General features: G+C 50.8%; 1 protein-coding gene across 22 annotated transcripts in view; it reads left to right on the top strand.

Moving 5' to 3' along the window:
• PTPRS (protein tyrosine phosphatase receptor type S) overlaps window positions 1-16,379 on the top strand; it is a 149,129-nt gene that overhangs the window by 94,110 nt on the left and 38,640 nt on the right. For 14 of the 22 annotated variants that reach the window (XM_048287757.1, XM_048287755.1, XM_048287754.1 and 11 more), the window contains 5 exons: window positions 176-187; window positions 10,192-10,461; window positions 12,856-13,437; window positions 14,295-14,428; window positions 14,591-14,735. In XM_048287757.1, coding sequence (XP_048143714.1) covers window positions 176-187; window positions 10,192-10,461; window positions 12,856-13,437; window positions 14,295-14,428; window positions 14,591-14,735 — 1,143 coding nt within the window. The remainder of the gene's footprint in view (window positions 1-175; window positions 188-10,191; window positions 10,462-12,855; window positions 13,438-14,294; window positions 14,429-14,590; window positions 14,736-16,379) is intronic. The other 8 variants (XM_048287763.1, XM_048287752.1, XM_048287751.1 and 5 more) reach the window with 1 other exon arrangement.

Genomic DNA, 16,379 nt, shown 5'->3' with positions numbered 1-16,379 from the left:
TTACTATCTTCATTTTTTTTCCTTTCTTTTTATTTTGGTTAAGAGAAAAAAAAATAAATCAATTTGCAGCTGACAGCCTTGAGAAGGCCTTTTTTTACTCTCTCTGTGTTTCCCCTATTTTTCTCTTCTCCTCATGTCATTGTGTTCCGCATCAAACCCCCTTAACATCCCTCAGAGCTACGAGAAGGTTGGTGTGGTTTTTTTCTTTTTTACTTTCTTTACCCACATTTTTACATTCGTAAGAGAAAAAAAAAATGAAAAAAATTTTAAAAATGAAAAGAGAAAAAGCAAGAAATCTTTAAGATGAGCGAGACCCGCGCGTTCCCGGGTCTCGCGGAGATGAGTTGAGTTGCATTGTGGGCCTCTCTATGCATCCTTTGGTAATGTTGCTGAGTTCTTGCACTTTTTTGTCGTCATGGTTACCTTGCCGTTTGGACATTGGGCCTGATGCATGATAGGAGAATGTAACAATCTTCTTTGCATGCCACTTTTTAAATTAATTATGAATTATTTTTTCAGTATATAAATATGTATAGTTTCTTTTCGTTATACAATTCTGGTTTCTTTGAAGTGGTTTTACTCTTACTTTCCAAATTTTTTGGTTCTGTTGGGTTTTTTGCTTTCTCTTGATTTCCTGTTTCTGTTTTGATTGGTTATGCTGTGCTGTAGTTTATTCCAAACGCATTGTGAGAAGCCAGTGTTCCTGCCCACCCGGTGGTAACTGAACTCCTCAATCCCTCCAGGAGGAAAGGAGTCACACAGCTCTAACGCCTGTCCATGGAAGCCCTGCTATTTGGGACAAATAGCCTTTGTTTTGGGGGAGGGAGGGATCTGGGAAGTGGAAAAGATGGTGAGAACCCAGGGGGTCATTCCAAGAGTTAGAGCAGACCCTGGGTCACGTTGTTGCTTATTTATTTCTTGAGGTGTGGCTCTTGTTCCACCTCCTGCACACAAAGAAAAGCCCTGGCCCTGGTCCGAAGGGCTTCCCCAGAGGTGGGAGCTCGCTCACTGGTCACTGCCCAGTTCCCTCCAGTAACACCAGGATCAGGGGGCTGTCAGCACTGACAGAGAGGTTCCTGCTGTTCCCAAATCCCACGCTGTTCTCTCCTGGAGCACCCATGAGTGCATGGAGAGCCCATGGCCAGGCAGAGCCTGGCAGAATCCCTTGGAGGAGGTGTCACCTTGTCCTGGGAGTGCTGGGAGGGAAGAGCAGCCAGGCAGCTGCCTCCTGGCTCTGCCTCTCCCCATTTTCCCTTCCTTCCCTGTGATTTATCCATCACTGCCTGGTGCAGGCGCCTTGAAACCCAGCCAGGCGCAGCCAAGGTAGAGCCCTCCTTCCTGAAGGAGCGTGGGAAGAGAACTGCAGCTGTGCAGGCACTGGAGTCGTGCTGGGGCACATCTGGCAGCTGCAGCTATTGCAAACAGCAGCAGCAATCTGGCCGGTGACATTGGAGCTGAAAATGCCTCTTTTCCCTCTTCTCATCTCCCTGTTTATCCCCAAGAAGCTCCTGTTGCCTCCCATGTGTGCATCCCGAGCGGGTGAGGCACATGGGAGGGTGAACAGGGGGTTTGCAGTGTGTCAGTGGTACCAGTGGTGCTTGGTGCTTTCCCTGTGCAGAACCGAATGCCAGCCCTTTCCCTGGATATGCCTTTCCCTCTGCCCTCAGTCCTCACCTCTCAATCAGCTACCAAAGGAGTGGCTTTCCTAGGGCACAGGTATTAAAGCTGTGTGATTTTTGAGAAATCCAGTGCAGTATTGACACAGTATCTGTCTCTCTCTTTCTCTCTCTCTCTCTCTTTCTCTCTGTCTGTCCTTCTCTTTTTTCTTAAAATGCTGAGATTTCAGTGCTCGGACCCTCAGTGCTGGTATTCTCCCCTCCCCTTCCGAGTCTCTCCCCTCCCCGTAGGTACCAGGGTACCACTCCCAAATGCTGCGCTCTTGATAATTCTCTGGGAAGAGACCAGCTCTGGCTCTTCTGACTTGGATGCCAACAATAGCCAAAAAACATCCCTCAGTCCCAAGGCTCTTTTTAAAGAAAGAAAAAGAAAAAAAGCTTGTTCTATTAAAAAACCCAAACAAACAAACAAAAAAAAAAAAAACAAAAACCACCAAGAGAAAAGAAATAGCCTTTGAAACAAGGTTTTCCCATCCCACCTCCCTCCTGCCTAGGACTAAAAGGTGATAATCACTCCTAATTACAGGATTTTCCTTCATGACTAGGAGTTTGAGTTTCAGGATTTAGGTGCAATTAAAAAGGGATTTATACACCATTATTTTTTATTTGTTTATTTTCTCTTTTATAAAGTATTTCTAACATGGCCTGTTGTTTCTAACTGCACTGCTGCTGCTAAGAATCTCTTGTGATCTGAGAAGGCTTGAAGATTAAATTCTTCCTTAAGAGCCAATAAAAAACAATAATAATGATATCAACAGCAATAAACTAAACCTAAATGGGAGGTAATCATGATAGGCTGGAATGACACTGGGTGAGGAAATAGAGATTTGATACCTGGCTAGAAGAGGTTGTGTGGTTTGCTAAGGTTCTGGTCTCTGAGCAGCCTGGTCTGGTGGAAGGTGTCCACTGGCAGGGGGTAAGAACAGGATGGGCTTTAAGGTCCTTCCAGCCCAAACCATGGGCACCGTCTTGGAATTACTGGTTAAGGGTTTGCCTCGTGTGTTATTACAGGTCAGATCATGCCATGGGGATGCCCTAGGTCAGAAGCAGAGGTATCTTTCTGGAGACAAGAGCAGGTCAGAAGCAGGTGAGGTGACCTCTGCCACCAGCCCCGGTGTGTGGAAGTTCAGGCTGAGCTGTCCAGGGTTCACCTGTGGTCGGTGAAAAGACGGTTCTAGGGGCAAGTCAGCACCTCAGTGAGAATCCTGGTTTTTGTGTGAGCCATACAGCTCACCTGGCTTTCAAAAGTCTTCTTGGATGCTTCTCTGTATCCCTAGGGACACAAATGCCATCAAACTTGTGGCCCATAGTGATTGCAGGAAAGGATGGATTCAAAATCCTGCGAACTAAGAGCTGTCTGCCCGTGGTGGTGTTTGAGAGGCTGCCCCATCTCTGGAAGTGTCCGAGGCCAGGTTGGATGGGGCTTGGAGCAACCTGGGATAGTGGAAGGTGCCATGCCAAGGGTGGCACTGGATGATCTTTAAGGTCCCTTCCAGCCCAAAGCATTCTGTGGTGTTTTTGTCCGTAATCAGGGACCACATGGGGGGCTCAGCCATTACCCCGGCGAGGGCACGAGTCCCCTCACCCAGGACCTGTGGCCACAGCTGGTTTGCCCCCTGAAAATGGAGCACTTGGCAGCTCTCCTCTTAATTTGGGAAGCTGCAGGCGGCCACCTTGATTGCTCTGGTTTGATCCCAAAATCCGGCTGCTGGCTGGGATGGAGCCCTGTGCGTAAGGACCTCGTGTCCCTGTGCTCCTCCACGTCACAAGGAGAAGGAGGGATGAGCCGTGTGGGCTGTGCCTCAGATCCCCCGAGCATGCAGAGCTGCTGCTGCTGGCACAGGACACGTTGTCGTGGTTGAATTTAGCAGAATTATGAATTTTCCCCTTTTTCACACAGTGGGGCCCTGTCAGGAGGTACCAAAGGCAGCAGCTGGGATGCTGCAGGGATAATCCTTTCTGCTCTCTGCTCGAGCTTCTCGTGGCTCTGCTCTTTTCCAGCCCAGGGAGCTGTAAATGGCTCAACAGGCATTTAAAGCAGCCCAGTGCCCGCTCAGGCCCTGCCTTTGCTGCCTGTACCATCAGCACAAGCTTTGTCACCCCGAGCCAGGTTCTGCAGCCCAGGTCCTGCTGAGAACGTTCCCAGTAACTCCCAAGGCTCTCTGGAAAACCCCAGCTCATTGAGAGACCAAAGATGAAACCAGGCCAGGGCAAAGCACGTAAGAGCTGAACTAGTGGAAATCAATTAAAATAAACCCTCAGAAAGGGCAGGAATAGTGTGCTGAGCACCTCAGGAAATAAAACTTCAAAATAGATTAAAATGTGACTAATTTAAGCAGTAATTTAGCCTGTAGCCTGAGTTAAGTTCGGCTCATGAGTAATTTGACCATCAGACCAAAGCTGCTGGTTGGTTCCAGGTGGAACCATTGCTGAGCTTTTCCCTTTCAATCCCACTTAGAGGTTGAAGCAAATAATTCCACTTGCACTAGAGATTTAACGAATAGCCATAAGGTCAAAACAGTCATTGGTATTTTAAACTGTAGGAATTTTAATACCTTTTTAGACTAGATTGATAAATTCTTTAATGGAGAAGGAGAGAGGCAGAACCACCACTGGGCTGTACAGGTGCCTCTGCAGTGCCCAGCTTCCAGGTGCTGAAACTGAGGGATGGAGAGTTCCGGGATGGTTTTTAAGGGTTATTTTAGCGCTTCTGTGGGTGGGGGAGCGCCCTGTCCATGTTTGGGGTGTCCTCAGCTCTGAAATTCTAGTTCCAAACCAAACCAAGCAAACAAAAACTTCACTGTGTTTCTGCAGAAGGATTTCTCAAGGGTATCAGGAAATGGAAATGGATACAAAAAGCCACCCCCCCAAAAAAAAACAAAATCCAAACTGTGTATATATCTATGTATATACTTGACTATCTCTCTATAGAGGGCACTTTGCAGGAACACTGTGCTGTACTGATCTCGAAATCTCTGCCTGCCTGTGTCTCTTACACCTTTTGCATCGCTGTTCTCTTTGTTTTAGGGGAAAAAATTAGATTACACCTTGTCAAATTAAAATAACAAAAACTAAAACAGTCAAGTCTGTGTTTAAAATTACAGAGCTGTTTGAAAAACAATTGGGTTCTGATGATTTTCTGTTCAATCCTGTAAAAAACAACAGAAAAAAAAATAATAATTACAAAAGACCAGAGATGTTCAGCCAGCCTGTCGCTCAGCTAATGTGGTTTTTTTAAGTGAAAAGTAACAATTATTGGGAAGGTAATGGATTTCCTCCAGACCAAATCCAAGCCTTGGTCTCATTCTTTATTTATCTACCTATTTACTTATTTATTTTTATTTACCGTGAAGGAAATGAGGAAGGAGATGGCAGGAGGAGGGAAGTTTCTCGTCCTGTGGAGGGGCGGAGGTCGGAAATCCAAACCCCAACAAGGTCTCGCCCCAGCGGAACAAACCTGGAATTGGAGCGGGAGAGGGAGGAGGCAGAGGCGGCTGCACGGACACGCAGGGGCAGGGACAGACCACATTTGGGAGGGGAGGACAGGTGTAATCTAAGCTTCACTAATAATGTAGAGGCTGCACATTATTTTGGCACCCTTTCCCCTACCCCTCCTCATTTTGGAGCAAGACGGAATGACTCCTGTCTCCCCAAAATGGCCAATAATGTCCGCCTTCTCACCTCATTTGGAGCAGCAGCTTGCTGAGTGTCAAAATGTTTAATACCATTTGGTTTTGTTTGGTGCTTTCAACCAGTCACTTCACTTTCTTTTGTTTCCTTTTTCAATTAATTCCTTCTTTAAGGTACAAGATGCATTTCTCTTTGAGTTGGTTTAATGTGAATCGGGGTTTGAAGTGACAGGTTCTCGTCCAGGACATTCTCCTTCCCCCACCTCACTCCTCCTCCAACATTTTTTCTCTCTGGGGGAATCTGGAAGGGGCTTTAAAAGAGCAGCTGGTGGGTTTCCTCAGCACAAACTGGTTGGCTGGTCCTCAGGTTCCTCTCATTAGCAGCACCATGGGAGCACGTTTTAAAGATGAATTCTGGTGTTGCAGAAGTCAACCCTGAATCTCCCAGTGTCTCTTCCAATCAGGTCTGTAAATGTTGCAGAAACACCTCTCACCCTGTGGACCCCGAGTGGTGGTGGTGGGGAGCCTGAGCCATGCTGATTGGGACCAAAAAAGCCAAAAATGCCACTCACAGAACACAAACTGGGTCAACCTCTGCCTCCGTGAGCAGCAACAAAACCAATTGGCTTCCCAAGGGTGTGAAAAGTTATGGATCTGTTCTGTTTCTAAAAAAAGAGCACAATTTGGGGTGCAGATTTGCAGTGTGAAATGGTTATCCAACAATTAAACAGACTCATAACTAACTGCGCTTAAGAAAATTTCTTGTGCCTCCGAAATGGCTTCTGTGTTGAAATAATTTAACTTGCATCCCAAGCATCCAGCTCCAGTCCTGGAATCTGGTTCTATCCGTAACAAGCTGTATCCTTGTTTGAAAAAAAAAGCTCCTGAGAGTTTTTTGGCCATGGACAATGTCTGTTTGTGTGTGCCTGCTTGTGTGTGTCCGTCGGGAGCTGTTGCACATGGAGCATGCACATCTGTGTACGCATGCGGGGTCTGGCAAAGCTGTCCTGGAAACCAAACGCCCCTGGAACTCAGGGAAGGTCCTTCTTGTACCAGAAACTGGGAAAAGTATTATTAGAAAGGTGTCTATAAAGCAGAGCCCTGACTGCCCCATCCCAATGTTTCCTTTCCAGAAAGGGCAGCTCCGTTCTTCCCGATCCTTTGAAAGTGTTCCATAGCAAAACTGAAGGAATCTCTTCACCCATTTTTTTTGTGTCAAATTCCCCTCCTTCAGCTGCTGTGGAGCTGGACCCAGAGCTGAAATTTGTCTTGATGCCATCTCCAGCTTCCTTTCCACCACGGCTCTCCTCCTCCTGGGCCTTGACCTAAAGGCTGACCCAGGGATTCTCAGCTTGACAAATTCCCTGTCTCCAGCCAAATACAAGTGTAGCAATTAAAATAAACAGCAGCCTGATGGCTCTGGGTAGCCAGAGATGAACCCTGTAACTGTTGTGGTTGTCACAGCCCTGAGCCATCACAGGGCTGTATCCAGGGGACTCTCTGAGGTCTGCAACATTTAATTGGAGTTCTTTTCCCATCCTAGGTCAGTGTGTGGATGTTGGTATATCTGTGCACACAGGAGAGTGTAGATCTTTTTAAACCAGGATGCACCAAGGAAGTGCTGCTGCCTGTTTTGGGCTTGTATCAGCCCCAGTCCAAATTCTCCCTTCTTGTGGAACAGGCGGTGCCCAGGGCTGGCATCCAGGGGTGCTGGGTGCTTCCCTTGGAGAAAGACAAATGCCATTAAAGTGATGATCCCTGAGACCCCCGGGGCTGACCTGCACCCCTGGGAGCTGTCAGGAGGAGGGGAGGGCTGCTCTGCAGATTTTTGGGAATGTGCTCTGCGCAGCCCCTGAGCTTGTGTTTTGTGAGTGGATTTCTCCTTTCCTGCCCAAAAACTACAGCCAGGAACGGTCGGTTCCCTTCAGACTCCGATTCTCAGCACTCCGCCCTACATCAGATGATGCTTTTCAGTTATTAAATTCTGGTTTGTTCTTTCTTTTTTCTTTTCTTTTCTTTGTTTTTTTTTCCCCTTTCTCTTTCAGTTGGGTTTCATTTCTTTGCGATTAGCTTCGGTTTGGATTAATTGTCTTGTTCTGTTCCCATGACAACTCAGTGTTTGCATCCCACCTGCCGTTGTTTGTTGCTGTTGATGCTGTTTGCTGACCGGATCTTGTCCGGATGTGTCTCCCCATTCCTCCTCACCTTTCCCACCTTGCCTCCCCTCTCCAGAAGGTTACATACCAGCCCCCCTCAGAAGAGTCATCCCCACCCCAGATCTGTCTGCATGTTGACCCCACTTGTTTCTTTCCAAGTTCTCTCCATCTTGTCTCAGACTGTGACAGGTGTGATTTCCACCTGGCTCCATTTTCTGAAGTGTGGTACCCCTGGAAGCAGTGGGAAGCAGGGTGATGTAGGAAACAGGGATGTACCCTCGTGGCTAGGGCTGAGTGTTCTCCATAGTGGCAGGAGGGAGGAAGGAGCAGGTTGCCTGATCCTTTGAGCCAGCGCTGGTGCCTGAGGTGGAACAAACACTGTGGTAGCCCCCTACACCTTTCTGCAGGTAGAAAATCATCTTCTAGTGTCAGTGGCCAGGAGAGTTTGCAGTCCCTCCCTCCACATCCTAATCCTTTCCCCAGCTGAGGGCATGCCCCCCGTTCTCTCTGCAAATCCGTGCATGCAGAAATTCCCCTTCGCCGCCTCTGAGCTCCTCATGCCACCAATCTGGAAATCTTCTCTTCCTTGCCTCCCAGTGCTGGTTCCTGGCTACTGCTTCCTGCAGAAAAGGGTCTGACAGCCCGATGGGGAGAGCAGACCTTGCTGTGCCAGTGTCCCTTGTCACCTTGCAGGATGATGCAGGGGCTGCAGCTGGCTTTTGTTTGCCAAAGCCCCACAAGCAGCCTCTGCCTCTCCTGGCAGTGCCCTTGCCCTTGGAAAACATCCATAAAGCTGGAAGATAAATACTAGCAAGCCCCAAGACATCAGTTCCAGGGGACATCTGAAGGCAGTGGGAGGGACGATGGCAGGCTCAGCTCTGCTGTCCTTTGCTTTGCTTTGGCATGAGGCACTGGCAGGTTGTGCGGAGCTTACCTGGGGACAGACGGCAGGAACGGGAAGTTCTCAGCCCCCCGGCACTCCGGACTCTGCTGCCCCCTCGCCCACCCTGCCTAAGGCAGTTCCTGCATGGCTGTCCCTGAGGCTGGAGGAATCCTGCACTCCTGCTCCCCTCCAGCTGCTGCTGTTCCTGCATTTTCCCTGGGTCCTGTATCCTTTTCTCTTTCTTGTGGGATGAGACCCTGCCCTGACCCCCTCCCTAGGGCCTCTCTGATCCACACACGTTCTCCTTTGTCCGTTCCCCTGCTTTCCCCCGCTAAGGAAGGGCACCCACCATCCCTCCAGCCAGCCCAGGTAGCTCAGAAAATGGAGCCAAGGAAACCACAGCCTCCCCTTTGCGTCCATGTTCTTCCTGTGTAAGGTCTGGAAGCTGCATCCACCTCTCTGCTAAGGAGATGCACAGAACATGTCACTGTTTTCTCAACGTTAAAAGTTTCATTACCTTGTTTTTCTTATTAATTCTATTCTATTTATTATTCCGCCAGGGCTGAGATGTGACAATGTGAGCCACCACATTGAGTCACATCAGCTAGAAAAAGTATGCAGCATTAAAGTGGGTTTCCCCCTCCCCTCCCTCTCTCTCTCTCTTCTTTCTCCCTTCCCCTCTTGTTCTCCTTCTCCTGGTCTTCCTTCCTTTATCTGTCGCTCACTTTCTATCCAGTATCCATGTGGGCATTTGCTGCCGCCCAGAAATTGTATTTCTCTGCATTTTCCTCTCTCTTTCTCTCTTTCTCTCTCTCTCTTTTTTACCTATTTTGCATGATGTTTGTGACTCTGAGAGCTGCATCTATCGATGGAACCGTGTCAGATCTTAAAGAGGCTTCGTTAGGGTTTCTATACCCGAAAACCACAAAAATTTCATTAGAGTTTCTCATCTTTTCCACACTCTCTCTCGCTCCAGGGGGGCTGTGTTCCCCTGGACGCTTCTCACACGCAGACACCAACTAAATTCTGTCCCACTCTGGGGACTCCCTCTCCTCCCTCGTTTATCCTTTTGCCTTTTACTTCTCAAGTGGAGCGTCAGGAATTTGGGGATGTGACACTTCTCTCTTTGTTGAATTCTCTGGGTCCAACAAGGCAAAATGCTGAGAAGTTTCCATCCCCATCCCAACCTTCTCCTGACCCCCCACCCCACCTCTGCAGCAGCCCCGGGTGGGAGAGGGCCCCTCTCCGGAGGGGGCACCTGGACCACGCCGGGCCGTGGTGGTGGATGGGCTGTTCCTTCGGGAGAAGGGGACCCGGGACTCAGACCCCACTGGGAGAGGGAGGAGCAGGTTCCTGGGGTGTGGAGCGGGGAGCTGGGGGCCCCAGCGGCCACGGAGGAGAAGTTTGGGCGCTCGCCATGCCAGCTCTTGCCAGTAAAGATGAGAAATTGCTAATAAATTTTTGTGTATTTATCTGTGCTGTGATGGGTCTAATCTTGATCAATGGAACCCTGTTGCTATGAAATACCGCTTTTATGTCTATATTCTATATATTGTTTGTGAAGTACAAATTTATTTGGAGTTTAATTTTTTTGGTTTTTAGTTTTTGATTTTTTCCTTTCTTTGTTTTTTCGTTTTGTTTTTAATGAAGGAAGAAAATAAGCAATGACAAGCCCCATCTATATTTAAATTATCTTTTACTCTTTTTTCTTTTTCTCCTTTCTTTTTCTTTCCTTTCTTTTGTTTTTGGTTTGTTTTTTTTTTTCCTCTTTGTTTTTTTGTTGTTTGTTTGTTTTGGTTTGGTTTTCCGTTTTGTTTTTTTGTTACCTCTGTGCGTCTCGTCCACAGTTCGCCGTGTGGCCCCTCGCTTCTCCATCCTCCCTGTCAGCCATGAAATCATGCCCGGGGGCAACGTCAACATCACCTGCGTGGCCGTGGGGTCTCCCATGCCCTACGTGAAGTGGATGCAGGGAGCGGAGGACCTGACGCCCGAGGATGACATGCCCGTGGGCAGGAACGTCCTGGAGCTCACGGATGTCAAGGACTCCGCCAACTACACCTGCGTGGCCATGTCCAGTCTGGGAGTCATAGAAGCCGTTGCCCAGATCACGGTGAAATGTAAGGGAGTGGGAGCAGGGTCCTGGCTGCACGTGTGGGAGTGGGCACGTGCCAGGCGGGCGTGGGGGCACGGCCAGAGCTGAGTGTCCAAGCATGAGTGCAGGGCACACCTGGCCAGGTGCATGGGAGCATTGGTGGGACGTGTCGCCGGAGTGGGAATGTCCCATGGTTTGTGCCTGTGTCGTTGTGTGTCTGCATGGGGAGAGCCCGTGGCTGTCTGACCTGCACGGGGGACACAGTCCTGCATGTCTGGGTGCTCCTGCACGAGTGGGGTGTGTGAGCATGGCCAGGGACAGTCCTGCATGTCCGGGTGCTCCTGCACGAGTGGGGTGTGTGTGTGTGCATGGATAGGGCCACAGTCCTTCATGTCCGGGTGCTCCTGCACAAATGGGGTGTGTGTGCATGGCCAGGGACACCGTTCTGCACGTTCAGGTGCTCTTGCACGAGTGGGATGTGTGTGTGTGCATGGCCAGGGGCGTGGTCCTGCATGTCCAGGTGCTCATGCATGAGTGGGATGTGTGTGCATGGCCAGGGACACCATGGCTGGATCTTGGGTGCCCGGCTGCAGGAGTGTCAGTCCCTGTCCTTACCTGTGGGTGCATGTGGAGGTCTGCGAGCACAAGCAGCAGGATAGACTTGTGCACCATGAGTGCCCCGTGCTGGGATCTGTGCATGTGTGCTCGGGGATCCTACACACAGGGAAACCCACAGTGGAGAGGAAGCTGGTGGCTTGAGACCTTCCCTCCCTTTAGGACACCTGAGCTGTTGTGAAGAAAACTGTGACTCCAGTCCCCGCATGCTGTGTCTGTCCTGGCATATGAGGCTGGCTGGGCACTGTGCAAGGAGCCTTGGATGGCTTGGAGCCTGCATGCCATCCTGTTCCAAGGCCTGAGATTCAGCCAAGGCCCTGAGGATCTCTGGCATGTGAACCCTTGCAGTAGAGCTTAGTTCCAGCATCTTAGTGGCCATTGTTGCCTCAGCAAGAGGGGGAATAACCCCGGCTTCCAGCTAGTGATTCCCAAGAGGAGCATGGGTGCCATCTTCAATCTGTTCTGTCCTCAGCAGGGGAGTATTAAACCCAAGCAGGAACCCCTGAGGTTGGGTGAGTGTAGAGCTCTGTGTGAGCTGGTGTCTGCTCCGAGTGCTGGTGTTGCCCACAAGGGATCTGGGAGAGACGGGGTGGGAAAGGATCAGTGGGAGGGGAGAGGAAAAACACTTGGAGAAGGGGAGGAATAATAACAAAAATAACAAATCCTGTTGTATCAGTGATCTGTCTGAGGAAGGTCTGACAGGAGAAATGAGTAGGGACTAGAGAATATTGGCATGACACCCCCTCTGAGCTTCTGCACAGGCAGTGGAGCTCTCGTGCCAGCAGAAGGACGCCTGGGGCTGGACTCAGATCCTCTTTATTTTCCTGAGTATTTCCTTCCTTCCCTTTTTTCCCTGTCTTACCCTCTCAATCTAAAAAGCTGCTGTGTTGGGCAGATTGCTTCTGCTTCCAACTCTCCCATCTCCTCAGATGGGGAATCTCACCTTGCTGGTACCTTCTGCCTTTTATAATTTCGTTTGGATTCTGTTCCCTGCTCTGTTCCTGTGTGTGAGCACCTGTAGCTCTCCCGGGCAGAAGGTGAAAGGAGAAGTTTGAGCTTTACTGTGATCAGGTCTAGAGAAGTTTGGCTTCAAGGCCAGGTTAGACACAGCTTGGAGCCACCTGGGCCAGTGGAAGGTATCCCTGTCCATGGCACGGGTGGGACTAGATGGGCTTTAAGGTCCCTTCCAACCCAAACCATTCTGGGATTCCATTATAAGATGAGGTTGAAAAGGAAGGTTGAAAAGGGTCTAAAGTGTGTGGTGAGGACAGCACATAAAGCTTGAGAACAGGTGAAGTTAGAGCACATTTCAGGTGCAGTTAAAGTGCTGGGTAGCGTGCAGTCCCCAGCAGGCTCCAAGGGGGACTCCTGACTGAGGGAGGGGGGAGATGGGGATTAACACAGCTTTGTGGCTTGAGAGGAAGCAATCCCAGCATTTATGGGGACTTGTTCTGGAGAGCAGAGCCCGGCCTGTGCCGTTCCCTGCCCGTGGAGCTGTCCGGGAGATCCAAGCACGTGCTGGGAAGGAGGAGCTGCTCTCCCTCCCTGCCCTGGGAGCCGGCGGATGTGCAGCTGCAGCCCGTGCTAATGATTCCAGATGTTTGGCTGAATACTTTGCCTTTGATGGAGCAGTTTAAGGAGGATAATAGAGTGGATAACTAGGTTCATAATATTCCAGCAGCACTTTCCTGAGCTGCTGGGATTGGTGCTGTGCCTCCTGCTCCTGCAGCCCTAACTAGCCCAATTAGGCACCATTTCAGCACCTGTGGGTTTTTTTTAAATGCCTGTTCTTCCTGATTCTCAGCACTTCCCAAGGCTCCTGGGACGCCAGTGGTGACAGAGACAACAGCAACGAGTATCACCATCACCTGGGACTCTGGAAATCCAGACCCCGTGTCCTACTATGTCATTGAGTACAAGTCTAAGAGCCAGGATGGACCATACCAGATCAAGGAGGACATCACCACCACACGCTACAGCATCGGGGGGCTCAGCCCCAACTCCGAGTACGAGATCTGGGTCTCCGCAGTCAACAGCATCGGGCAGGGGCCTCCCAGTGAGTCAGTGGTCACTCATACTGGGGAACAAGCTCCTGCCAGTGCTCCCCGCAACGTGCAGGGCCGGATGCTGAGCAGCACCACCATGATCATCCAGTGGGAGGAACCGGTGGAGCCCAACGGGCAGATCCGAGGGTACCGTGTCTATTACACCATGGAGCCTGACCAGCCCGTCAGCAACTGGCAGAAGCACAACGTGGATGACAGCCTGCTGACCACCGTGGGCAGCCTCCTCGAGGACGAGACCTACACCGTGCGAGTGCTGGCCTTCACCTCCGTGGGGGACGGGCCCCTGTCTGACCCCATCCAGGTTAAGACACAGCAAGGAGGTGAGCAGCTGTGTCACTGACCTGGGCTGTGGGAAGGAGAGCTGCTGGTTAGACTTGGAGATTTAGATTCAACATTGGGAAGGAATTATTTACTCAGAGGGTGGGCAGCCCTGGCACAGGGCGCCCAGGGCAGCTGTGGCTGCCCCTGGATCCCTGACAGTGTCCCAGGCCAGGCTGGACAGGGCTTGGAGCAACCTGGGACAGTGGAAGATGTCCCTGCCCATGGAACTGGATGAGCTTTAATGCCTCTTCCAACACAAACCATTCCATTATTTTAAATGTCTTTAGATGTAAAACTGCCCAGGCAGGGGTAACACTCTAACTCTCCCTAAAGCACCCAGAAACAGCTTTGTCAGAGATGAGTGGGGAATGAGCCTTATTTTGCCTTTTTCTGCAGGGGGAGGAAAACAAAGCCCCAGTTGTCACAGCAGCTATGTTGAGCTGCAAACACAAGATGTTTTATCATGGGCTGTCACCCAGCACGTTTTTGGTGTGGGGTATGGGAGGAAACCCTGTGTCCTCAATGGGCTGCTCCTGGGCTTCCTACTTCCAGAATCTTGTAATACTGGGATTCATGGGAAGGGTTGTATTCTGCTGAGAAAGAGGCATATGATCCACTGGGATTCTTCCATCTCCAGCAGCTCTGGACACGCTGGAGCCCTGCCGTGGGTTGTAGCTCCGCAGCTTTAGAGGCAGGACCTGCCCACGCTGCTGTGTGGCATTTTGCTGCTGACGTGCTCTTCCCACACAGGCTTTGAAGAAAACAGGGCAAGAGCCTTCTAATTAGCCAAGTTAATGTGGTTTCTCCTATTTCTCCTCTTGCCTCCTCTGCCCCATTGGCTCCCTCTCCGTGCCAGTTCCTGGGCAGCCGATGAACTTCCGAGCAGAAGCCAAGACCGAGACCAGCATTGTGCTGTCATGGAGCCCCCCACGCCAGGAGATCATAGTGAAGTATGAGCTCCTCTACAAGGAAGGAGACCGCAGCAAGGAGGTGAGTCCAGAGTGGAGCGGGGTTGGGGCTGAGGAGCTCTCGGCCCCGCCGCTCCCTGCGGTGTCGGAGCGAGGGGAGCAGGGCAGGTGTCTCTGGGCAGGCCTCACCTCTGCTGCCTGTTGTTTGGGTTTATTCTGTTTCTTCCCCCCTCGCCCATCCCAGGTGCTGAAGAACTTCGAGCCAACGACCTCGTTCACGGTGGAAGGCCTGAAGCCCAACACTGAGTATGTCTTCCGGCTGGCCGCCCGCTCGGCTCTGGGGCTGGGGGCCTTCACCCCGGAGGTCCGAGAGCGCACCTTGCAGTCTAGTAGGTGTCTCTCCTTTCCCACCCTTCTCTGAGGGGACCACAGTCAGGGAGCCAGAGATGGTGGGCACAGGGGTACGGAGCTGGGGGCTGGCGTTTTGCTCCAGGGAGGGGGGACGCCTTTGGGACCTGCTTTCCTCTCCCTTCGGTGGTCCAGGTAGTTGAGATGTGAGCCAGGAGCAGAGCTGGGGTTTGGGGGTGCTGGGGGGGCCAGGTAGCACCGTCCACTTGGGCTGGGAGCAGTGAGGGCTCATTGGTGGCCACACTGGCCGTGGTGCTGAGCATGCTCAGGGGATGGCACCCACAGCCCGCCCCACACAGACCCAGCAGCTGCCAGGAAGGGGCTCAAGCAATGCAGCTGGGAGAGAGGGGGGAAGCGGTAAGGAGAGGAGAAGGGAAGGTGATTGTCCAGCCTTTCCCAGCCTTTGGGGAAGCAGTCCCTGTGCTCTTTTCCATGAGCACCTCCACAGCCAAGGGGAGGAAGGCCTGGAGCACTGGGAATGGTCCCGTTTGGGCTCCGGCAGAGCGGGACAGAGGAGTCCTGTGGAGGCTGGGAGGGGGATATTGATGATACCAGGAAGGAGTGTATGCAACCAAAACGTGCTGGTTTTAGTTTAATGGATTGTCTCCCTTCGCTGTTGCCCTGGGGACAATAACCCTGGATGGCAATATTTCTGGGCTTTTCACAGATCTTTGCTTTTCAATGAGGTGTTTTTTCACTGCATGAGTGGCTGTGGCAGCTGTTCTTTGTGTTTTCTGTCTCCTCTCATCTCTACTAAATCACTCCGCTGCAGTTTGGAGTAGCCGGGAGCAGAACTAACTCAGAAGTGGCTCTGGTCACCAGTGTGAGGAGGGAGAGCCCTGCTCCCATCCCTCAGAGTCCCTGACAGGGGGGAGCAGCAGGCTCTCGGCTGGGCTTTTTAATTGTCACACCCTGCTGTCTCTCCCTTTCCCTGTCTCCTTCTCTTTCTGTCCCTGAGGAGTGGGAAGAAAGGGGAGTCTGTTTCTGCAAAGACAGAATTCCTTACTGGGGCTTGCTCAGGCCTCCACTCCATTCAAAGATTTTTGGTTTTTTCTTTCTTTCAAATGTTTTTCCCCTTTTTTCCTTCTTTTCTTTTTCTCCATCCTCTCTCTACGTTTCATAGGAAAACCCTTTCCTGACTCTGCTGCACATCTGCTGGTTCTGATCCCAGTGTGGTACTGTCAGAGGGAGCATCTCTGTGGGGTGGGGGAAATGAACTGAAAGGACCTGAAAAATAAGTGTTAAACTTACTCTCTGCTTCTGTTTTCCAAGGGGTTTCTCTCCTTGAGATCCGTGGGGATGGGAGGCAAAGAGGGTCTGGGATTTGTGCTTTCTGGTTCAATAAAACAAGCTGAAAGAGGGGTGTGGGATCTGGTGGCAGTAGGGCTTAGTGAAAATTTGTCCCTTAAGGGTGAGGAAAAGGGGAGCTGGGAAAAAGGAAGGCTTTGGGGCTTTTTCTAACTTGGCACCTGCCGAGAACATGGACGGGTTTCTCTCTCTGTAGCTCAGCTTTCATAGGGAGAGTCTCATTAATTTAATGCTCTTAAGAACATCAGCTGGGAGCTGTCAGTGTCCTGTAACACGGTGAAACATTTTTTCCTGGCTGGCTGTTGGAGGAACGAGTC

The sequence above is a fragment of the Corvus hawaiiensis genome, chromosome 28 (assembly GCF_020740725.1).
Source record: "Corvus hawaiiensis isolate bCorHaw1 chromosome 28, bCorHaw1.pri.cur, whole genome shotgun sequence".
NCBI classification, from domain to species: domain Eukaryota; kingdom Metazoa; phylum Chordata; class Aves; order Passeriformes; family Corvidae; genus Corvus; species Corvus hawaiiensis.
Note: the sequence above shows the minus strand (reverse complement) of the source record. Positions and strands in the feature narration are given on the sequence as shown.